At 38.0% G+C, this 24801-nt stretch overlaps 1 protein-coding gene across 1 annotated transcript in view; it reads right to left on the bottom strand.

Annotated features, from left to right (window-relative positions):
- Positions 1–24801, bottom strand: part of LOC136050104 (transmembrane protein 132D-like) — a 196576-nt gene that overhangs the window by 76757 nt on the left and 95018 nt on the right. The window contains exon 5 of the mRNA XM_065738722.1: positions 6212–6395. Within this exon, the coding sequence (XP_065594794.1) occupies positions 6212–6395 (184 nt within the window). The remainder of the gene's footprint in view (positions 1–6211; positions 6396–24801) is intronic.

Here is a 24801-nt window from a genome sequence, read left to right as displayed (position 1 = left end):
TAAGTGATGTGTACATCTGTCAGTGTGCTGGTAGTTGGGCAGCTGGAGCCTGCCAGAGCAAGCCCAATATTTAACATAATAATAAGTAGAGGACCAAAGAATTTCATTTTTAACAGGCAATTGTAATAGGAAAATAAACTCTACACATTACTCCCCTTGTAACTGAATATGTTTTATTCTTACCAGGACTGCTCAGCTTCCTGCTTTGTTGTTTAGATACAGATATGTGCCAGTATCACATCCTCCAACAAGACGTAAAAAATGTACGTCTACATGAAGCAAAAATGTCTTGTAGTTTAACATATCTATGATTCAATTAGTCTCTGAAGCATAACGGATTATTATGTGTTTACTGGATAAAACATTTTTCCTATTAGCTGTACAGGCTCATTATAGTTATTAGAATGTGAAATGGAAACTAAACGGACTCATGCATCACAGAAAGACTAATTAATTGGCTTTTCAGTATTTCCTGTCGAAGTTGTCTGAACCACAGAGAACCAATCCACAGAGTAGGCTTTCAGAGCCAGGTAAATCCATGGCATCAACAGTTACAGTGACAATCTGAACTGAAAAGTCTGCTTTTTGAGAAGAAATTGGCCTTGACCTATCTAGTTATAGGAGGCAATAGGATATGTTTATGAAAAGAAAATAATGACTTGTAGTGTCTCCATTTTCCATTAGTAGAATACTAGTATCATCTGGATTTAAAAGGTGCTTCTTGAGAAATGTGTATCAGTTTAACTACATTTTTTAAAACTTGATTAATACTGTAATTCAAACTTAAAAACCATGAATTGAGAAGGTTAAAGTTTTAAACCGGAATGTAGATATCTTATGAACAAAGCTGAGTGTCAGCAGAAGTATTAATGACAAAAGTTACCCTCAGAGAGTAGCTAGTTTTGGCTGATGTGATGTCAACTGTATGCGTGTGGATGGGGACTGACATTTCTCTCGCACAGAATAACACTGAGTTCACCTAAAAGCATCCTAATAGCAAGCTTAAGATGGTAGATAGTAGAGATCCTATTTTGGTTCCCCAGCATGGGCCCTCTTTGTTATCCCGATGGATTGGGTTCCTCTGTTTGCCTTCTGAGCTCTTCAGTATGAGGCTATAATTAAATCCACATTTCTGCAGCACTGAGCACACTGGTGGCTGAGTCTGAGCTTGATATCAAGGCTCTACCAGAATATAAATGGCACTAGCTAAAAATGAAATCTTTCATATAGATATATTTATATGGGCATTAATACCATAAGCATTTTTAATCCTGCAGTAGCTGCTACTGCCATTACAGCTGATTCCTGTAATTAATAGAAATTATTTCAATACAGAAACATTTTCTACATAATAAATAACATATTTGTTGCAGCAATTTATTTTATTTATTTATTTGATCTATTCATCCAGCTTCTCATGCTGATGGTAGAACAGTTTATTTCCTGTCAACATTTTCATTAAATGTTTATAAAGAACATCAGGAGCAAGTTGAATCAATAAATTATCCAAAAGGTATAATGTTAAATTTGTGTTCAAGTTTTGGATAAAATTTATTTAATATGACTGCCATAAATATAGCTTCCCACAAGCCAAAATGGGCCTAAATGGGTCTGAGGAAAAGAATATATAGGGAAATAGGGTTTGTACTCAGTGTTGCTCTGATAATGCTGCTAGGATATACACAGATTGAAGGGGTTTTTTTTGTTTTGTTTTGTTTTTTGTTGTTGTTGTTGGTGGTGGTTTTTGTTTTGTTTTGTTTTGTTTTATAATCAAAATGTATTTTTCTGTATTCTAAGGGAAAATGAAGTTAATGCTATATTTTCCAGTCAAAGGAGTCTTCTAATAAGGGATTTATCAGCCCCAGGGCTAACACGTCCCCCTATGAGATTTATGAAGCAGAGATTTTGCACTGATTCCTTATCCATGAGAGCATATACTAAATATATATATTAAATAAAGTGAGGGCACCAAAAGAATAGGTTTAGGACATGTGCACAGTGAACACAGGTTATTTACAGATCCAGAGCTGGTTCAGTTAAGAACCAGACAAGGTATATTTTTATTCACCATTTTTATTATTATTATTTACAGAAAAGATTTCAACTTATCCATTTACCAGCATGTCATATCTGCCCTCTGCTTTTCTCATTAGGGATTATCTTGTATGTACACAGATGGCTACAGAGCTCATGTGTCTCTCATCCTCACCTAATCATTAAGGTTCAGCAAAAGGTGAACACCACAATTATGAAAAAGATCACAGAATGTTTTGAAATAACAAGAACCAATAGCAGCAAATGCACAATTTGAGTGATTAAATCCATACCATTCATCACCTAACAAAACAGGAAGGAAATAGAATAGGGAAGAAACACCAGAAAGAAGTCAAACAGGATTTAGAAGCTGACTCTTTTGGATGCCAATAAAATATATCATTTTCTAGAAAGTTCAAGCGTATACTCTCACTGGCTGTCACACTACATTGCCAATCCTCAACTCAGAACATCTCAGTAGTTTAGCATGTTCAAGACAGTTAATGAACAAATGGACCATATACCTTTGTAGTGACATCTTTCAACTTTCTTAAGAGGAGACAAGGTTTGTGTCTCAGTGTATATCTTATTGCAGGTGAATTTCAAGAGAATGATGCTTAAGGAGAATTAGGATGCATATTAGTCCACAATAAAGAATGATATGGAAGGTTTTTCCATTCTTCACTATTCCATTATTATATTTTTTCCCCAAAGTATCAAATTTGAGGTAATTACCACGGAGTAGTCTACTGGCATCCCTAGCCCAGAACTCTATAATTCCTGTATTGATCAGTATGTACTTAAGACCCTTCTTCCTCAGTTCTCTGGCCACATTTTACCCATAGACACAGACCCTGTGGTGAGAGAGCCAGCAGGGAAGTGGGAAGGGGGTGAACAGTGGCCATGCAAGGAATGCATGAATGACAAGGAATGCATGAACTTGGCTTGTGGAGAAAATTATACCACATAAATATTCCCAGTGGTTCAGTGGGTGGCTGAACAAGGTACCACAGAGCAATCATAGTGAAAGACCAATAATTTTTTATAACCTGGATAAACATCTTTGCCTGTATTTCATCAGGCTTAAGGGAAAAAGGGATCATGCATTGCAAATATCCAGGCAGGTGCTCGTAGGCTCCTAAAACATTCCCAAATTAAACATCTTCTACCATGCTATTCCCATTCTGCTAACAAGGGCCATCTGGGGTCCCATGCACAGCATATCAAGATTGGTTCTGTTTGTTACACTTCATAATTAGAAAAAGTGTTATTAAATTGTCAGGAATACCAATATTTATGGTACCCACACATCTTTAAAATGCACCCTACAGCTTTTATCAACATGTTAGAGCATTCTGCTGCACCTCGTGCTGCTGGTACTGGTGTAGGACCCTGCAGCAGTCTTAAAATCTGGAATGCTAATATGTGTTCAAACAAATAACTATTGGAGAAAGGGAAGGTAATTGTAGCAAGTGTCCTAATACAGTCTTCAGAAGGTATAGAATCATAGAATGGCTTGGGCTGGAAGGGACATCAAAGATCATCTAGTTTCAAGCTCCAGCCATGGGCAGGGTTGATAACCACTAGATCAGGCTGCCCACAAACCCATCAAGTCCAGCCTTGAACGCCTACAGAAATGGGGCATCCTCACCTCTCTAGGCAGCCTGTGCCAGACCTTCAACAGCCCCTGAGTGAAGAATTTCTTCCTAACATCTAACCTAAATCACTCTTCTTTCAGTTTAAATCCATTCCTCCATGTCCTATCCCTATCTAACTGAATAAAAAGTTGGTCCCCCTTTTTACATAGGTGAAAAGGTAGGCATTGCTGGTGTCTCTTTATATGGATATTTAATTCTTTTGTAACATTTTGCAAAATTTTGAAGAAAAAAAAAGAAAACAGGAAGCTCTGATTTGGCCATTCTTCTGCTTTGCAATTTACAAATCCATAATAGCTGTCAGGCTATAGAAAAAAAAAAAAAGATGGTGCAGTGGTAGTATGTGTTAGTCTATTAAAAAACAAACAGCAAAGCTGTGTCTAATGTTAAAGCAGTAAAATGGTTCTTTTGAAAAATTAATCTTCAATTGAAATATTCAAGAGTATTTCTTTTTGGTGCTTTTAAACATGAAATCTCATGTTCCGCTAAGAAGACCAGCAACACTAACCCAACTTAACCCCAGCCTCCTGAAGGAGAGAAAAAATATAGCAATTTGCTTATATAGTAGTTCTTTCTGAACAGAATAAATTATTCTTTTTTTTATTAGTATTATTTAGAAATATAAAACTATAAACAAGCTCTGCTAAGTTCACAGGGAAATCTGAAGGACCAGACTAAGCTAAGTTACACATCTTGAAATGTCTGCAACTGAATCATCATTTCCTGAATAAAAAGTGCGATGTCACAAATATTTGGTGATTTGTGATACCCCAGAGTTTCTTCCCTGACACTCCAGTTAATGCAAATAAGGTTAAAACTATTCTGAGTGTGTCAGTAATTAGGGGATCTCTGCCATTTATCTTTGCTTTCTCTGTTACCCATTATTCCAACACCTGTCGCCTTGTAAAATGTCACCTACTGATAACTTTATAGACTTTATATGACCTTTGAATTTTGTGCTTCTTGAAATTGGGATGGCTTTTCTCTTCTTTTAATGGAAATGAAGACAGTGAGCTGATTTGTAGCAACTTGCAGGAGAATCTGTCTTTGCTCTTATGAGCTATATTTGGCCACTGTATTACTTAATACTAAAGAATTCATAGATCATGTACATTTGTGAGAAGAAACAGTGTTTTCTGCAACCATTAGCACCAAAAGAAAAAAATAAGTTATTTCACCTTTTCATTAAGAGACTAACATAACCAACCGCCCCACGATTCAGGTTACGTAAATCAGATCGGCTCTACAGTCTTAAGTCCTCAGTACTCCAGAACTCATGTGACTGCACATCAGGGTCCAACCTGAAGACCTGAAATCCTCTTCTTTTATCAGCAACACAACAAAGATTACCTACTCCTCAATAGCAGGAACTAGTCCATAAAAACAGTTGTGCGAAACAAAGGGATTAGATAGATATACAGCTCTGCTTTGTTAGATGGCCACGATTCAAGATGGAAAGAGCTGTTTCATCTGTGACATATAGCTTGGTAATGAAAGCATGAGCCATTACAAATGAGAAGAAATATCACTAGTGAAATAAAGCATCACAACATGTGAGTAGTTATAAAGTTGGTAAATTATAATAATAGCCATTATCAGCTCTTGGAGTCTGAAAGTGCATAGAACAACTTCAGCCTTCAGTAATGGCATAATTAACAGGCTATCACTAGGCAACCATCCAGGTTATATTTTTTTAAAGGCTTTGAGATTGATTTTTGCTTTTCTTTTCACTGTCAAATAATACTGTGTCTATGTTTTTAGTAGATGGTCTAAGAACCAAAATGAGGCAGTCAGATGTTAGACTTCTATACCACATCCCTGACAATGAGGAAACATAAATGGAAGCTCCATAAATGGGAGCTCAAAAAATGCTGTTTGTACTTGGAATTTGGGTATCTAACAGTGTTATTTTTCAGATAAGCTAATGTCCAAAGGATCAGGTATTTTTGAAACCTTATAGTTGGCAATGCAGTGGTGAAGCAGTCCATTTGAATGCATTTATGTAGACAGACAGTGGTCTGTGTAGTATATTTTGGGTTCTCCATGTAATTCAAAATCATTCAGAAGTCATACCACAACTTTCACTTTTCTTATTCTAAAATGATCCCGGAATCAGAATTGAAAAACAGAAAAAAATGTGATTTGGGAAGTTCTTAAACCCTACAACAAAGGTAAGACTACCTGTGATTCAACTAAGACACACATCACATTGAAATGATTGTCCAAGGATGCTATTCAAAGAAACAAGAGTTAAGTCTGAGCACCAGGAATGTCATAAATTCAGCTCCTGCCTCCAAGAAGTCAGTGCATACATCAAAGACAGCATAATACTGCTTTCCACGAGAAGCTGAGTTTTGCCCTCAAACGTTGCACCACTATATGAAGCAAACTTCATATGATAGTATGTGTTTCTCAAGGAAATGAAACCATTCCCTAGGCTTTCAGCAGATTGCTTGCACCCATCAGACACCAGAATTTTAAACCACTATTCCAAACTTGTAGAATTCCAGACAATCTCTTACCATAGCCAAAGGGAGAACTCCTACCAGGTCCTTCTGGCTGACGTAAATCTTGGAGACTCCTAGATCAGATGTTGTATCTCCAGGATATTCTACCTGCCATGTGATGATCTGGGTCTCGGGTAGGTCAGTTAGGTCTTCAATTTCAAAATCAATCTGCATGATTTCAGAGGAAGGACCATCCGCACTGGAAGCAAGCAAGAAAAATAAAGGTTCCATTCACATGACTGATAAGACAGTAATATAATTGCTCTTATATTAATAAAACATTGGATTAAAGCTCTTCCAGAAAGAGGATTTGGTGGGCGATGGGTTTAATGATGAATTAATCATGTGAACTTGTCTTAAGATCTCAGAGTATTTTCCATACATTCAAGTGACTAACATTCTGGGACATGGATCGCCAGGCACGGCTCCATTTTATAGTCAGAGAAACAAAGGCATATCAACATAAATTCAAGGCTAAAGCTACAGGCAAGTTTATCTGCACAGCACAAAAAATCCACCTCCAGTGAGCTAATTGTTATTTCCTCCCTGTCAAAGCAAAATATGATCAGATGTTAAGGGAATCACTCACTGAAATGGGAAAGCACTGCATTAAAATTTTTGTCTGCTTTTTTTAGAAAAGAAGAACACAACAGAGGTCAAAACTCTGAATGGGATCTGTAAACACGGGCACTTCAGAGCAGAGGATCAGAAAACATGGAAATATTTGGATATTCTTCTACCTTGAGAATGTCTGTCTGAAGCTAAGTTCTGTCCTCATCTAAAACCAAGAATATCTAACTTAACCAGCTGTGGGAGTTACAAAGCCAGACTATTTAGTACTGGCCAATCGAGACAGGATCCTTGAGTAAAAACACCAGAAAAGAACCAAGAATTTAGGTGTGATTTTCCAGGACACTCAGGGAATATTGGTGTTACTGACAACTTGTCCATTTTACTTTGTCTTTATATGCTGTCCTTCATAAAAGGTTACACAGTTCTCGTAAGTGAATACCATAAAGCAGAATTGTAAAGAGAGGAAGTTAGAAAGGGGCTCAAAGGTGCCGTTCCTCCGTAGCTTGTAATAAAATCAGCTACTGTATAGAAAGCAATGCAGTAAAGTTTCTATTGCGTATCTTGGCAAGGTGAGCAATATAGTCCAGCAGCATTTATAGAGACATGAAAATACTCAATATACTGTAAAGCTGTTGGGGAATGCAGAAATTCTTAATGGTGCAGAAATCCAGGGAGCACTGAGAATGACAGCGCTTTTACTTCGGAAGCATTGAAGGCCGAAAAGATCATCAATGTTGGTGCAGAGGGAAAGGAAAGAGCAGGATTTCTTTCAGCAGGATGACATTCAAGGAGTGAAAGAAGGGGACAATACCGAAGTGTCACAAGCCACTTGTGTCGGGGAGCACAGAGAAAATGGAAACATTTGAGGAACTGATTAAAGAATCACAAAAAAATGTGCTCAAAACCCAGCAGGTTTTCTTAGCTGATGTGGGAAAAGAACCAACGTTAGGCATATTTTTTATTAAGGCTAGTTTTGACAACAGCCCCTGTTTGGGATTCTTCCCAAGATACTCAGAATTTTTATCATGCTGGCTAAATTCAATGCTTTATCTAAAGCTACTGCTTGAAGAATTTAATCTGATCATCTTTAAGGTTTGTATTTTAATGGATGCATTGAGTCCTTGCAATCCTGGGTGGAATTTAAAAGGAACCTCAGAGTTTCCAAAATGGAATGCATTGTGTTCAATTTCTCATTTCTTCATGTAAGGAAAAAAAAGGAAAAAAAAGAAGAGCACAATTTCTAAACTAGCACTGAAGGCAGTCTTATTTCATGCTGACCAAGGTAGGATCAGAAAGCTGCTACATACAGCTGTGGCTATGGAAACTCATTTACCTTAATTGTATGAACAGGAATGGGCAACACTTCGCCTATAAATACCTAGCAGCAGTCCTGTTTTGTACAGCATGTTCTATCACAGTTTCTGTGTATAAAGAACTAATTAAATCATCATGTAACGAGCCTTGGTTTTGAGGTTCTGTTCAGGGTGCTTGTCTTTATTTTTGCATTGGTGTCTGCTGCTACCAGTTATTGATGCTGCAGAATTGGTGCTGTCACCAGCAATGTGTCCTGTCACAGCAATGAGCTGCTGCTGCACAGGAGGGAACCGCAGGGCAGAACATGACAGAAAAACTTAAAACTGCCAAAACGATCATCATAAAAGTGATCAACTTAGTTTTTTTCCAGGTATGCTAGAGATTAGAAGAAAAGGAGAAGGAACGCCTTGGACGCAGGAGAAAAAGGGGGGGGGGGAAATATTAAGAAAACAAAGGAGGAGTGAAAGGGAATGGAAAAGATGAGAAGACTGAAGTGGAGCATGATCCTTATATTCTAAAAGTTGTTTCCATGCTGTTCAACTACAAAATATTAATCAAAATGCTGAACATGTTTTCTTTTAATTTCTGGCCAAACCCAAGAGTTCATGACAGCAATCTGAGCTGTGCTGAGGAGTAGTCAAAGTGGAACAGTTCTTGATGATAACTTGAAGACTAATCCTTCACACTGGAGTTTGCTGTTTCTGAGATTTACTATTGAAGTGTGATAGAGTTAATTGCAGTGCCAATAAACGCTCCTTGTGAACAGAGCCCCACTGAGCCATGTGTCGTGTAAAGCCATTTTTAAACAGTCTCACTTCAATGCAAAGACAAGCAAAAAAATGTGGGAGAAATAAAACAAGGAACTTGATTGGAAGGGAATTGGCTGGTCTTTCCTCATGTCTGCCAGGACAGCAGAAGCAGGTCTTCACTGTATTTCTTAAACAGCCTTTTGTTTCCTGACCAAGAGATCAAGCAGTTTGAACAAATTAAGAATACAGAACGCTGTCCTCTCTCTGGGGGAGTATTTGCTCCTCTGCAGAGCCATTCTGCACCTCTTTCTTCTGACATCCCCAAATGAGGCCAATTTTTTTTTTAATCACTCTTCTGTTCTTTCAGTCTGGGATTCCTTTAAAATCAGACAGGCTGGCTTGAAGGCCCATGGCCAATTCCTAACACCTAAGTCATCATGTCAAATTTCTTTAAAGAAAGAACCAGCAACTCCTCTGAGTCTTTAGGGCTGGTATGCCCTGCAGGACAATTTTCAAGGAGAGATCCTGTAAATCCAAGAATGGATGCTGGCAGTTAGTCAATTCAAGCATCCTATTCATGATTTCACTAACTATGGTATCAGCTTTGATCTTTATAATAATGCTTGCAGAACAAGATTTGTTCTGAACCTACTAAAAGGACTGGGCACTTAACGCCTCTCATAATATGACATGCAAAGTTTTGTCACTGTCTTTAGAAGGCTATAACAGATACAAGAAGCCTAAAGCCATGAATATGCTAAATAAGATATATCATAGGAATGTTAATGAAAGAGCCTTAGGGAGAAGAACAAAGCAACTAATTTTTATTATTTTCTACCTCCACACATGTACCCATGTCTCCAGGGTATTGCAAGAACCTGTGGGCTGAAATGCAGCACAGGCCAGGCTGAGGTGGAACAGCAGCACTCAGAAAAGAAAGAAAGGTTTCCATAGATAACTGCAAAAAACTTTCCAGCATGAAAGAAGGCAGTCATCAGCACAGCTGACCCTGAGAGACCTCAGGGAGTTTGTGAAAACTTATCCCCATTTTGCAGGAGAAAAAATTAAATTGAAAATGACTTTTCCATATAAAAAGGGATAAGACAACTTACACACCACAGAGTGGTGGTTGTCCTCCACAATTTCAGAAATAAAGTCATTTCAAAATAAGTACAAATTTTAGGGGTAAAAGTAAGATAATATGCTATTTTGTCATAGTAGATAACACACCATGCTAGCTATTTCCAGTTCTATCAGTTGGGTTGCAGAAAGGGTTTATGAATGGCTTGCTGTCATCTGTCCTGCCACTGCCCAGATTCAGCAGTATGTCTTAGATTCATCTTCACTCAAATGGTGAATAATGGTCTTAAACTTCACATCCACATTTAATATTTGTGTGTGTTGGTTTTTTGTCTTTTTATCTTCAGCCTCAGCAATCAAAATGTACTATCTTTACTTTTCCTTTGCAAGTTTACCCTACAACAGTGCACATAAATGTGTGAACTCTTCAAAACAATGTAGGAAGACAAAGCTGAGTAGTGTTCTGCTATTGGTGTAGAGTCCTTGGAAACTTTGTCTCTGGGATGAGGTTCTTTTACCAGTCTTCCCTGCACAAAAACCACAGGCTAAGAGCCCTCCAAACAGTTTTACAGGCAAAGAGACATCCTTTGTTTTAACAAATCTGATCACCTCTTCCTTATGGTTTCTGAGCCAGAGTGCAAACAGCGAATATTTTCAAACTTTACTGGACAAGAAAAAAATTGCAGGATTTCAGCAAACTATCCATACAACTGATATATAAATTAAAAATCAAATACTGCAAGATTTGCCATTAAATAGCACAAGATAACATGATGTTTCTTGTCACCAGTGAGGAGCTAGCTCAGTTGGCGAGCTCCACACATCCACTGCTTGATCCACCAATCCATTCAGTAGACCCTAACTGGCAAACAAGTTTTTCACCCCTCCAATACTGTCGAAAATAACAAGGTTACAAAAAAAAAAAATAGAGAGTTCTGTTAAAATAAAGCAAAAGAACATTGTGCCATACCTGCAATATGTACTACTCGTAAAGTACTACACATACTGAACACATCAGTCCCTGGTACTAATCTTAATAATTTGCAAAAAGGATGAAATATTCTTATCACAGAACCTAGGCATGGGGTTCTGACCTTCCCAAGGAGAGAGGGAATTATAACAGTTCAATATCTCTAGAATCAATCCCACTGTTTTACAGAGAAGATCATTATTCATCAGTGATACATCAAGATCAGGTGATACCTACAGTACTACGTTAAAATTTAATTGTATTCATTGTCATCTTAGTATTAAAAATTCAGTGATGGGTAAGATGAAAAATCATTTTTCTTAAGGATTCAGTATATGAAGTGAACCAACTAGCAAGAAAAATTACCAAAAGTGAGTCTGCTAATCATGTAATGAAGTTCTTTAAAAAAATGGATTTGTCTTTATGGAGCACAGCATCAGCATTGCTGGTCGAGAAATATTTGCTGAATTATTTATTTGAGGGTTGTTTTTTTTTTTTTTGCTATTTTCAAATAAATTATTCACTATACAATTTTCCAGCTGTTGATAGCACTTTTCTCAAATAATTAAAACCATTCAAAAGTACATAAAATTTAACAATTTTTAAAATATAATATAAATCTACAAAGTAATTCCCCACTAACCCAGCATTTCAGTTCAGAACCATCATTCTGAGTACCTCTTGACATAATAAGTCCAGTAATCACTTACCACATTATGCTAAGGGAATGATAAATCAACATTGACTTTATTACATCCAGACTAATAATCACTCGATAAATTATTCAACACAGTCGTCAGCAAACATCGAGCACTTTTGAAGTAGCCCAATCATGAGGCAGCAGTAGAAAAACCACAGTTACTATGCAGGTGGGATTGAATTGCAAGGTTAAGAAAACAATTCTACTGACAGCACTGAGTCTAACAAAACACTGCAATGACATCGTCAGTCTGGGTTTCTCTACCTGCTGTTTTTTATTGTCCTCAGCATAAAAATAATGATAAATATAGTACAACTCATAAATGTGACAAAGCTGCAAAAGTGCAAACCATATGTATAGCCCAAAATAATCGTTACTAATTGGGAGAGTTTCTTACAGGGTCCATCTGAGGCTCAGACACTGCTGTACTGCAGAAACTAATGACTGTCCTCTGAACTGATAAAAATACCAAATAAGAGAAAAGTAACTGATTTTGTGGGTAGAGAAACCAAGTATATAAGCCAGAATTAAATAACTCTCTGGTGCATGAAGAAGCGACGCGTTACCTCCAGATCATTGGTTTTACTTCTAAATCCTGACCCCCAAAGCCCATGCTCACAAATCAATACCAGTCTTAAATGTTTCTAAAAGAAAAAGCCTTGGATATTTCATTCACGTTACAAATTCTCAGACAGTTACCAATGTTGCTAGCATTTCAACACTGCTGTCTCATGAAAATGAAAAAAATCCTTTTTTGAAAGGGAGCTGTCACAACAACACAGTGCTAATCAACCAGCAGGGAACAAAACCCAGGACCTTCATAGAAAGCACAGGCACAGTGCCACAAATACTTGCTCTTGAGTATGACCTGGTCTAGGGAGCCTGCTTTAACAGGGGGTTGAACTAGATGATCTCTAGAGGTCCCTTCCAATCCTTACAATTCTGTGATTTCGTGTGATTCCCAGCACACAAACTCACCACATACACTGTTGCCCAACTAGCCCAAATAAGATCAGGTAAAACCTCATCGAACAAAGTGATAATTCAGACACTGGCTGTGGTCCTGTGAGCCCTCTGCAAAAGGGAACACGTAGAATACATATAAGCAGAATTAATTCTGTCTCCTACAGAGTGCCCATTACGGAGTTTACAACATTTTCCAGGTAACGATCACAGTCTTGGTGAAAAGCAATCACATAAGCTATGAAGCAATGAAGAGTAAAAATTTTACTCCCCTAACTCCACCTGTTATTACCTTTCATGATTGCATTTCTTGCGCATCTTCAGATGAATCTCTTAAATAATCTTATCACTAGTGCCATTGATGCAGCATTTATTTTTATTTTTCTAGCAAATTTAATAATTTAAAAGGTCAGGAGGCATCCCCAGCATGAGAAAGTTGGAAAACTTGCCTAAAAGGTACTTCAAGAATGAGTCTCCCCAAGAAATGACACTTAACAAGATGCAGTATTTTGGTACTTTATAATCCATGTCCCAGCTGTTCTCCTTGATGCCCATCTGTGCTATTTAACACTGGAATTCAAAATAATTTGAAAATTATCTCCCCTACCCATTGTTGTGATTGTTGAAATTGCAGTCTTATATCAAATCTGGAAGATCCAGTATCTTAGTGCATAGGCTCTTTATGCCTCCAAGATAAGATCTAAAACATAACCTTTTCACATCTTGCTTACAAGTGCCCACACTTGTTCAACAAATGTAATTATATACGGAAGCAGCACTACATTTCACAAGACTCATGCTTTGTTATATTTTAAAATCAATCCTTGTTCTGGAGCATATTCAGTATATGAAATTAGTATCCTTGCTATAGGAATTTCCTCTGTTGTGAACATTTCAGCAAGTGTTTCTGCTGAACTCAAACATCTTGCACAAGTGCAAAGTTCATTTCAACCAAAAAAAGAAACCACATTTTCTTAACCCAAATGTTCAAGTCTAGAATTAAAAAAAGAAATGCTTTCCAGCTTCCTTGATATTAAAGTATAAGAGCTTCAAGCATCTTTCTAGCTTATTTTTATGTATTCGTGTGAAAAAAAATAACCAAAGACAGGATATCTACAAGTGCCTTTTCTCCTCTCTTTTGAAAAATTTTTGGGCTGAAATGTACAAAACATACAGAATAACCTTGCTTGTAGAGGGATCTCTGAAAGATGTTTGGTCTAATACTTGTTGAGAAATTCACAGAACCCACATTCTCATTAGCATGAACTATTACATTAAATCAAACAGTATAATCATTTTGGGGCACATTGCATCCCCTGTTATCAGACCCGACTTTTCACACCTTTTTAGACTTAGCTACACATGAGCTCAGGATTAGTGAAATGTAAGGGAAGACATATGGCCTGGCAATCCTTGGATACTCTCCGATGAATTGCAATGAAGAAAATAGTAAGGGCAAGTTATGCCCATGACTGCTATGCTGCAGAGAATTATCCATTAGAAGGTACCCCCAGGTCAGCAAACTACTCCCAGGATAACTGTGAATGTGCCTCCAGACAACAGCAACAATTTGCACTGATTTATGCACATAAGTACACTCAACTACTATCACTCAGTGAGGTTCATATTTTCTATCTGACTATAAGCAATCGATTATCCAGCAGTCCTAATCTTCTATATGCAAACATTCTGAAAGCTGCTAAAGCAAACATGAAGAACACATCATGTGAATATGAAAGCTATGATCACTCATTCTACATTAAAAGCCGTCAGTGCAGGAAGGAAGGCTGAGCTGCACTTACGCGCTGGGCTGGGCAGGAAGAGATCTTGGTCCATACGGATTTGTTTCTTGCTACTGCAACCACATAATCTCTTGATAAAATTATCAAGCTCCATTTTATAAAAGTACTTAGGGCTTTTTAATCCCTCCATTGCCCTGAAAGTCTTTTCCAGAACTCAATTATTCCAATGGTTAAAACAGTCAGAGGAGCCTCCCTGGCTGGATATGAAGCCTTCTATGAGCCATTCTTCAGAGCAACTGGATCATAGCATGTTCCAGACACTCAAATGGGCATTGTGGACAAACAGAGCTCCACTTCCTACAGGTCCTCATAGCAAAACATTAAACAAGTCTGCAGACCTTCTGGAAACATGTAGTGGCTGATAATAGCTCATTCAGAATTATTCCTTCCACATTTCTGCATCCTCAGATGACTTCCAGCCTCCTTCCTTACCTCAATTTAGCAGTAAAAAAAAATAACTACACTTCTGCAGGTAATTTTAAGATTTTGAATACTCACTGCCCTGACTAGGCAGGCTGAGAAATGGCAGGTCCTCATTTCCTTATCTCAGTATGTGGTCAGAATACAACACAGCTGTTTGTCATTTCAAAAAGTAAAGCACTCTTTCAGTAAAACAGTAATATGATCAAACTAATAACTAGAAAATTGGAGGAGAAACAGACATGACATGAATTAGGGAAATAGCTCATGAAACATAACGAGAGAATCCCATGTCAAAGTAGACAAGTCAAATCACAGAAGCTTCACTAGTATCTGACAATCTTCAATTTAACGTAATTTGGACTTTTAAGTCACTTTGATCAATGTGTTTGATGACACTGATCTTGGATCTTAAAATAAGGTTCTCTGGGAAACAGCTACCAACTCTGGGGCAGCAGCAAAAACTGCACTGCTTCTGCTTGTAAGAATCTCATGACTGTACTTAAAAAATCTTTATATTTGGCAGTGGAAAGCTGTATATCTAGTCCTTTGAAAAGAAATATAGATTTTAAAGAACTGGAAGCAAGGAAAGGGAGACCCTAATTATTAGAATTATGAATTCACTAATGCTAGCAATCATTATTGTTTTCAACAGGTTCATAAATCATTCACAGAAATGTGAAAAGCAGTGAGCAAAGATCAATATTCACTCAGAGGTGCTGCAAAATTTGCTCCTCTTAGTAAAATTTTTGAATCGTGTTTCCTTTCATAAATAGAACAGCTAGACATGAAGATGACAATCAGACCAGAAGTGAAAATGTCAAGTATCACAGGCAGGATTTCATTTCATGGTAGCCACCTAAATATTAGGTTGCTTAAATCATTGACTCTTCTTTGTTTTATACTCTCACTGCTATTGCACTATAGATTCATAGAGTAATTTCAAAACTTTAATGTCTTAAACAAATCTATAATCCCTTCCCATCCAAGGCTAGCATGAAACTACTGCAAATGTACATAATTATCTTCTTCCATTGTAATGGAAAATCCACAAAAGAGCGCAAGCTGCAAAACACAACCACCAGCAGAACATAAATGTGAAATATCATCTCCAAGCAAAAAAGCAGGAAAACGTCAGGTAGGTCACACTTCAGACCTTTGAATTAACATGATTCTTGGAGAAATTCAGTGGGAGGCTGTTAGGAATGGGAAAGCATTCAAACCACATGGAGAGTCTGTGAATATAAGCTAGATTTTTAGTCAAGGTTTTACTTTTTTTTTCCTTCTTGACTTTTGCTTTCATTGTAGCCGAATCGTGTACAATTAAGACAACAAAGTTTCCTAACAAAATGGAAATATTTTTATAAAATCAGTAGAAGAAATAATCTGTGGGATTTTCAGAAGGCCTGAATGTGAAGTTATTGCAGTGGCACAAAGAGCAGAAGGTAGGTGTCAGGCCAGACAAGGGCCTGAGCACTTGACTGAGCTGTCGATGTCCCTGTTCGTTGCAGGGAAGATGGGCTAGCTGACCTTTAAAGGTCCCTCCAACTCAAACAATTCTATGATTTGGTTGGTGATACTCGGAAAACAAACAATGAAAAAGTAGTAGGTGAGGTGAGGTTTAAAAGGCAGAAAGAACAGAAAGTTCTAATTTTCCACAAGTATTTCAAGGATTTAAGTGTCAAGGAGAGAAAATTGCTAGAGCAGGTAGGCAGGAAAGTATAATTAGAAACAACAGGAAATATGGAGCAAGTTTGGAGCAAAAAGACAGTGGAAGAGTCTCCAGAAGAACTGGTAGACAACAAAACTAGAAAAGTTTGAAATTACATACAGTAAAATACTTATGCATACTCATCCCTAAGAAGCAAACAAAGAAAAGGAGGCTATGACCTTCTGGCTGTTCACCATAATGCTCCATAACTTGCACTGCTACCTATTTCTCTTTACAGTCACAGTTCAGAAGTTGATCCCTGCTTAGCAAACCATCGAATCAAACTTGCTCAGTCTCCTGTGGCTCAATCTTACTTTATAGGGTGAGCGTATACAGAAGTACTCCACTAAATAGGGATGAATTTAAATATGCTGCTGAGATGAGCTCTCATTTATCAGCAAATTCACCAGTTCAATTCAGTAAATTCACCAAATTACATGTGAAGAGAATTACTCCCGACCTTTGCTCAATGCTGCATGGAAACAACCCCTGTAGGAACACAGAACCCTCAAAAGAGGTTTGCCACATAATTAAGAGCATGACCTACACTTTTGCTCCCAGACATCCTGACTTTATAAAGAAAGCAGTAAACCAAAGTTCAGAATGTTATCATGAACACAAATCTCCCTCTGACTACCAAGCCTCTCGAAGTATTACTGGTGTACAATGGGCTGTTTATGAACACTAGCATGGCTAACGTGAACTCAAAAGGTAATATGGATTATTTTTCACATTGCAGCATGCTAGGGTACACAATAAATAGCAGTTTCTCTGAAACGCAAGGTAAGGAAATAAGGAATTTTTTTCATTATTAAAAAAATTCAGTAACTTTTGGTTTGAAATCAAAATGATTCATACCTTTCTTTGACAATTCACAAAGGAAGATCTATCAAATATGTTTCTACCTATTATTATTTTCTTATTAATTTAATTATTTTCTTAATAATTAAGAATTCTTGCTGTTTGTTCATGAAAGAGGCAACATCTTTTGCAAAATTCAAGGAGATGCAAAATTAGATGCAGCAAATTCCAAAACGAACTTCTAGTGCCCACTTTACCACTAAATATTTTCAAATATGGAACAGTCAAGGATTGACAAGAAAGTTTTTATAAAAATGAGATAAATGAGCAGACAAATTGTGTGGAGAAAAGATGGAGTAGAAACAATTGGAAAGCAATTTGTATAAGAAACAGAAATGAGAAGTACTGAAGCAGTTTGCAATACCACAGCAGATATTCCTCCCTTAAGTATGAAAATGGTGATATCTCCACCAGTACTAATGAGCATTAATTAAAGCATGCTCCTATTTTCAGAAGGTCATATATTGAAAATATGGTCATTTTTTGCTAAGACACTGGAAGGCTAAACTAGGATCTGCAAAAAGCAAACCTAGATCATATCTTCAACATAAAGATATTAAGTCCTCCAGTTATTTGTTCTGAAGCCCTTCAAATCTGGGGATTGTGTTATTGTGCTTTGTGTTGCATGCTAGGGTACACAATGTAGGTGTTAATTCCAGTCCTCACCAACTCAGTGTTGAAGACACCACCAACGTTCAATGGGGAAAGAGAAATGTGATGAAAAAGGAAAGTAGCAATCGATGATGCGGTTTTCTAAATGACTAGAAATCTAAGTTGCTTATTTAGAGAAGAAAAGTGCATTGGCACATAATTTTATAACTAGATTAGGTTAACTTAGAGTATCAGCTACAGTAGCTCCCCTTCCAACTACAACAGAGAATTTTTAGCTGTGCTTCCCATTCCTAGGCAATACAAAGCCCGCAGTGCTGTGGATGCTGCTGGTTTTATGAAGATATATATCATTTTGATCTGGCTGAAGCAACCTCGGCAAGCAGCCTGTGACAATTTGATGTCCTTTCTCTCCTACGGTTAGCATACATCACTCATGGAGGCACACCATAATCCGCAGTGACACACACAGAACAGGCAGAGCAGAGGAAAGCTTTCAAAGCGTTTCATGTCTTCTTTACAAAACGTAAATACTGGGCACTGAATTCAGCCACAGCACAGTTTCTTATGTTTGACAATACAATCCACTCTCTGTAGCTGAAATATTTATTCAGGCACCATTACCATATAAGATTAATATTTAAATCAAGAGCAATTTGTTTTCATTGTTACTCTTCTTTCTTTTTAAACAACATTTAGGATTATAAACTAAATTAGACAATTCATACTTGAAATGGATCTTTAACATTCTGCTTTTATTAATACCAGTCTGAAATGTTCAGCCATTGATCAAACTGTGTATTTCCCACAGCGATGGCTTGGGAAAAAAAAGCCTAGTCCCTGAGCTCTAGATTTTACAGCCATTACTGTCAATTATGCACCTCACTGTGGGAGCAAAAGAAATCTTCATACACACCAGCTGCAGCCTTAGCCCTGAATTTTGCAGAGGTAGCTGCAATTTCAGACGCTGAAGGAGGGAGTGACAGAGTAAAAACAAAAAAGAAGATTAGCCTTAATACAGATTCTACCCCTATGTTTTGTCATCTCAACGTATAATTCTGATTACTTTTTAGGAAATATTTTGATGGTAGTAATAATCATGGTAACACTGTCTGGTGTCTTCCATGCACAGACCTTATGAAGATGCAGGTATAGCCAGCAGGCATTTCACACACTGCAAAAACCAGAAAGCACAAAAATGCAGTGACTTGCACATTCGGGACTTTGGCAGCCCTCACTGGGGCACAGGTGAGCTGCTGGTGACTGCTTGCCTCCAAAACTGCGAGCAGCACAGGCCCCAGAGGGCAGCCCTGCCTGGCACCTTGCTGGTATTCAGTGGAATACTGGTGCCAGAACAGATTACTAAAAGACCTTGGAGAAGAGGTAAATCCCAGTCCCTACTGAAATAAATGGGAGTTCTGCCATTTCAGTGAAGATGCAGTTTCCACTGTAATAGCTTTGACTCCTTGGACTATTGTCATATTCATCAGACCACGCTGCAGTGGCACTCAAGACAAAATTTGAACTCACCATCACCCTCAAGAAATGCAGGTCTGATGCCCTTTGATTCCACTCCAGTTCTTCATATTATGACCTGATATTCTTGGGTCACTTCCAGACATAAAAGACACATCACCACAATTCCACGTTTCTTCTCCTTTCATGTTTTCCCTGTATACCTTATACTATTTGTTTTTGAACTAGCAAATACATTTTTGCAAGTTTGCCTGTCTGCTTTGAGTAAGGAATGGCCCAGGTGGAGATCAGTGCAGTCAGGCATAAAGCTGAATTAAGCTGCAGTGACTTATACCTAAGATTATCCTTCCCCCTATCATGAACTCTCCTTTCCAGCTGTTCTTTCTACCGGAAGGCTTTTCTAAGATTATGCAGCAATGTTTTGTCCCAGTGGAAGTACAGATAATCAGAAACATCCTTAGGGCTCCTGAACTCTGTAGGGCTTGTGCTAAGCCCAGTCAGCACTTCCACATGCTGTAGTGCTCACGGGTTTCCAAGCCACCCCACCATCAGCATCAGTGCTGCACAAAGTTGTCACATCTGCACAGTTTATCACTTCCAGGAGAAACAAGAGTGGAACCCTTGGCCACAGTCCTTTTGTGGTCTACTGAGATATTAAGCTGCCACAGGTAAGTGGTTCACAAACATAAATCAGTTAGAACAATCTGAGGTATGGGTTATGGTGAGAATCTCAGATTTTTCTAAACAAAGAAAAATGAAAGGTTTTTAATTTTGCACCTGTGGAGAAAAATGTTCTTCGTTTCTACTTCCAATAGCTGACATGAGGCCTGGAATGAAACGAGGAGAAAATAGTTTCACTCCATATCAGTGAATACTTCAGGTGTTTCAAGCAGCCCTCAGTTTGCTGATTTTTCCAAGCCAGTAGCTGGATCTCTTCTTTTCTGCTAAGACGCAGAGCCTCTTAATTCCCAATGAAATCTACAGCTCAAGTGTGCTCACCACAGCAAGCAAATGAGACTTCTTTAAAGTTTAGATTTTAAGCAAGCACTCCTATAAATATGCTAGCATCAAAGACTTTGGGCTAGGAATATTAGATACAATTTAGAAGTCTAACATGCAGCATACTGTTAGTGCACGTTACACTCCCATTCAAGGTGCAATAGATGATCTATCTGCTAACAGCTCATAAAATAAGCAAATATCTTTTCTCCAAACAAGAGGTGGAAAATCTCTGATATCCACTGAGCTCACTTCTCCTGAATACCACAGTCAGCACTGAGTGATCAGTGTGTTAGGAATGAGACTGACCTGCTGAGATTGCACTGCTATTTGGGAGGATTAAATTCTCATTTACAGAGAGAATGCATGACACTGCACAGGAGAGGCAGATGGGATGTCGAATTCCTTTACACCCTCTGCTGAAGATATTAAGAATCTTGTATGGGAACGTCCACAAGTTAGAAAAGTTAGTGAAAATGGATAAGAAAATCCCTTTCTGACTTAAGCAACTGTGTTCTGCTAGGGGGAAAAAAAGGTGTGTGTACACTTATCTTAGAAAAACAAAAAAGAAGATGCAAAGCGGTGATAAGAAGTTCATAATGTAGAAGAAAATGCATATTTTTGGTTGCAAATGTTAGCCAAAGAAAGTACCAGCACCAGCAGAGTTCAGCTGCTGCTGGATTCAGCATCCAAAATGGATAAAGGTCAGAAGATGGTACATAAGCTGACTGGCTTGTTGAGCACCTCTGACACTTTCAGTTTTAAAGAGCAATTTGCTTCAATTTGAGTCTCAGACAGCGAGAGGTGACTGAAAGTGTTAGAAAAGTGTGAAACTACCACTTAGCCATACATGGAAAAATGACATGAGGCAATGTTGTGTGATCCCAACATTTAGGATCTGTACACTGTTTTAAAAGATTTTCATGATTCCGTGTAAGATGCACTACAATCATTATATTTTTATCATGTCTCTCTTTCTTTTAATTATCAGTGTGAACTAGGATACGGTTCTGGACTCTATCACCAGCAACCTACCAACAGAGCAGATCCTCCACAGAGAAAAGTCTAGACAGACTATCACTGCTCCTTCTTCTGTTCTTTGCTCCTTTTATAATGTGTAAAGTAGTAAAACATTATTCAAAAGGCTAAAAAGACCACAGGGTAATTCTGGAATGGTAAAATGTTAGTCCTGCCCTAGGATGTCACAAGCAACAACATATTCAGAGCTGCAGCCAATAAGGAAAGCCCTCTAAAAAGAAGGACGTTATAAATAAGAACTTTGATAGTTCTCATGTTTGAGGAATGAAGCTGGTTTAAGCAATTATATTTCATCTTGGACCTGGGGCTACAGTTCTACTGAAATTCTAGAGGGTAAATATTCCATCTGGTGAGATTTTTCATCCTTCAACATGCTGTTGTCTTTAACCCTTGCATTATTGTATCTTGGGGAATGACTAGACCAGAACTGACCAAAAAATAAAAATAAAAAATAAATACAAACACTTCTACCAGGACCAGTTGGACAGGCAGGAGCTTATTTGGTCTCCAGGACAGCATAGGGTGCACTCTGTGTGCTGCCCCTGCAGCAGCATGGGCTGTACTCATGGTGCAAAAGCTGCTGAAAGGCAGCACTGATCTTCAGTGACAGTGGTAGCAAAGATGTATGGCTTTTATGGATGTATTTGAGATTCAGCTACAACATACGTTTTTTTTTTTAGAATTTTCTTGTCTCAATGCCCACCTCAAATATTTATATTTACAAAAGAGAATCCATGTCTGAATGATTTCTGCTGTGGGAGCTGGTGTAGCTAATCCACACCACGTGCTCACCGTACTGCTCTAAAGTATACTGATCCATCGTGTCTCCAGCACAGTCTTTTTGCAGACTGTTTTGCTGTGCTGTGAAACAACAAAATGACTCACCTTGTATACACAACTGCTGCCCCAGTCCTCTTTCCCACTAAATCCTAGTTAGCTGTCTATCTAGATTTCAATCTATGAGGTCAGCAGTTAAGGAAATTTTACGAGCACCTAATATATTACTGCTACCTCAGAAACAAAGAATAATAATATCTGAAATTGGTTTTTAATAATGACTTCTGGGTGAAGTCACTTCTTCCAGGTATACCACTCCTGAAGGCACCAGTTTCTAACTCAGGTTAAAGAATGCATGGCTTACACATACCCGTTTTTGGCTTCACTTTTTGATACAATCTCATTCTACAAAATGCTGTGGAACTTATTAACACTCTTGCCTCTATTTTTCTCTTGCAAATTAAGCCAATTTTATAAGATTGATTTTAAATCATTCACGTATGCTATTTGTTTTTGCATACTCTCAGCTTCCCAAGAGCTATTGTAAAACTCTTGGAGGCGCTTTAAACCCCTTCAGAGCTGTGGTTAGAACAGATGAATGAGTTAAATCTGATTGCCTTCCAAACACTGTAGCTTGAAGGTTTGCAGAAGTAGTTCCCCCAAGGATTGGAGGGTCATACCCTGCTACGTTTCAGAGTCTGTTTCTCCCTGTACTTAATATTTCGTAGTTGCTTCACTGAGCTGGAGGAGGAAAGGAAAAAATGCAGCATTATAATTTATAGGAAATATATATACTACATGTTACTTGGAGGAAATGTCAAGAGAGAAAAATAAATGCTTTCTGACAATTGCTAGTCATTTTGTGCCAGCAGCTAAACAACATGAGAGCTACGCTTTCCTTCCCCAAACACAAGAGCACGGTGTAGATGAATCACTCCACTGAATTATCACTTTCAATAATTTGTGGTGGTAAATTGTCACTGACTTTACAAAAACAATGTGTAACCTTCAGATTTGATTAACAGACAGTGAAACATCACTGTGCTAAACAGCACCCTGTGCAACCTTCCTAATGTGCCTGATGTCCAGGCCTCTCAGCATATGTCAAACACAACACTGAATTCTGCCTGTTAAAAATCACTTATTTTTACAAACTGCATAGGTTTTTATTACTAACACAACATGAAACATCACTGTACATTATATGAACTAAATGCAACCAGGAAAGTATCAGCACATTAATGTTTCTGTGGCACTGCCTTTGCTTGGTTAATGTATGTTCAGTAAACTATTCAAATGTTAGCAGGGTTCTTGCAAGATCCACCCCAGTGGTCACAGGTCCTGAAACTTGCTGACATATGTGTGCCTGCCGTGCCCCTTACCACATCAGTCTGTGCTCAGCACAGCACACATAAGTTCTGGTTGCTGGATGAAGCCTGTCCCTCTAAAACCTGAAGTACATAGTGCCACTTCTGCTTGCCCAGCACTGAGAGCAAGCAGAAACCTTTCCATAGACAACAAAGGCATGGAGCAGAGCTGACAAACCTCTTGTGAGGCAATCCTATCACACGTCTTTGATATGGCCAGGCTTCAAAGCTCAATTATTCTGAGAACAGAAGGTGTACAGTGTGTTTTTAATTATTATTATTGATTTCCCAGCATTTTCAGGGGCTCTACAGCCAAGGTAAAAGTTCCTGAAAGTAAGACAATTTATTTACTTATTTATTTTTAGGAAATAACACAATTTTCATGTGCTATTATTTAAAACCTAATCATTTGAAGAATGAAAAATAAGAATTCATGTGCAAGTAAAGACCAAGGTAAGCTTTAGACATATAAGTGCCTCACAGTGTGATCCACACTGGAATGCTTTTTGCCATGTCCTGAAATATCAGGTGTGATATCGTACAGATAAAGATTCCAAGGCATAATATTCCAAATATTATATTCCAAAGCATAATTTGTTCTCAGGTGATCCTCAGCACATATGTCACTTTGCTTATAGGGCACATATCTTTTCTCTACTGTGTCTCTTTAATAAGCTAAGTTAATAAACATCTTAAGTGTAAGAAGATGAGAAGGGCAACTTCAATTTTGAATGGCAAATAAGCAGCATGAACACATCCATACGCACAGAAGAAATGCACTCTTTTGTAAGCAATCCTACTGTGGAGCTGTCCTTACCTTAGGAGAGGAATTACTTTCACCTTGAGGGTGAAGCTCTAAATCAATCTTCCTGAAGCCTCTTCAAATAACACCACTACATGTGGCACATTTCCTGCTGGGCAACTATTTGCTTTCCTATATCCCTGCGAGGAAGCAACATGATGCTCCCAAACAGACTGCTGAGTCTGCCCACAATGAACCTTCTTGGCATTTAACTGTTGAATACACTCCCAAAAGAGACGTTACAGTTATTCACAGGTTGAAACTTTTTGTAAGAGTCGCCAGGAGACTGAAATGGATAGTAGCAATCCAGGATGGAGATAGGTAACACAATGTATTTACAATCCCTCCTTCATAGTTGGGCTTTTGCAGCTTGCTTAACATCAGGGCTCAGATA

This window comes from Cyrtonyx montezumae, unplaced genomic scaffold (assembly GCF_038088225.1).
Source record: "Cyrtonyx montezumae isolate F1298 unplaced genomic scaffold, pur_monq_1.0 scaffold_23, whole genome shotgun sequence".
NCBI classification, from domain to species: Eukaryota; Metazoa; Chordata; class Aves; order Galliformes; family Odontophoridae; genus Cyrtonyx; species Cyrtonyx montezumae.
Note: the sequence above shows the minus strand (reverse complement) of the source record. Positions and strands in the feature narration are given on the sequence as shown.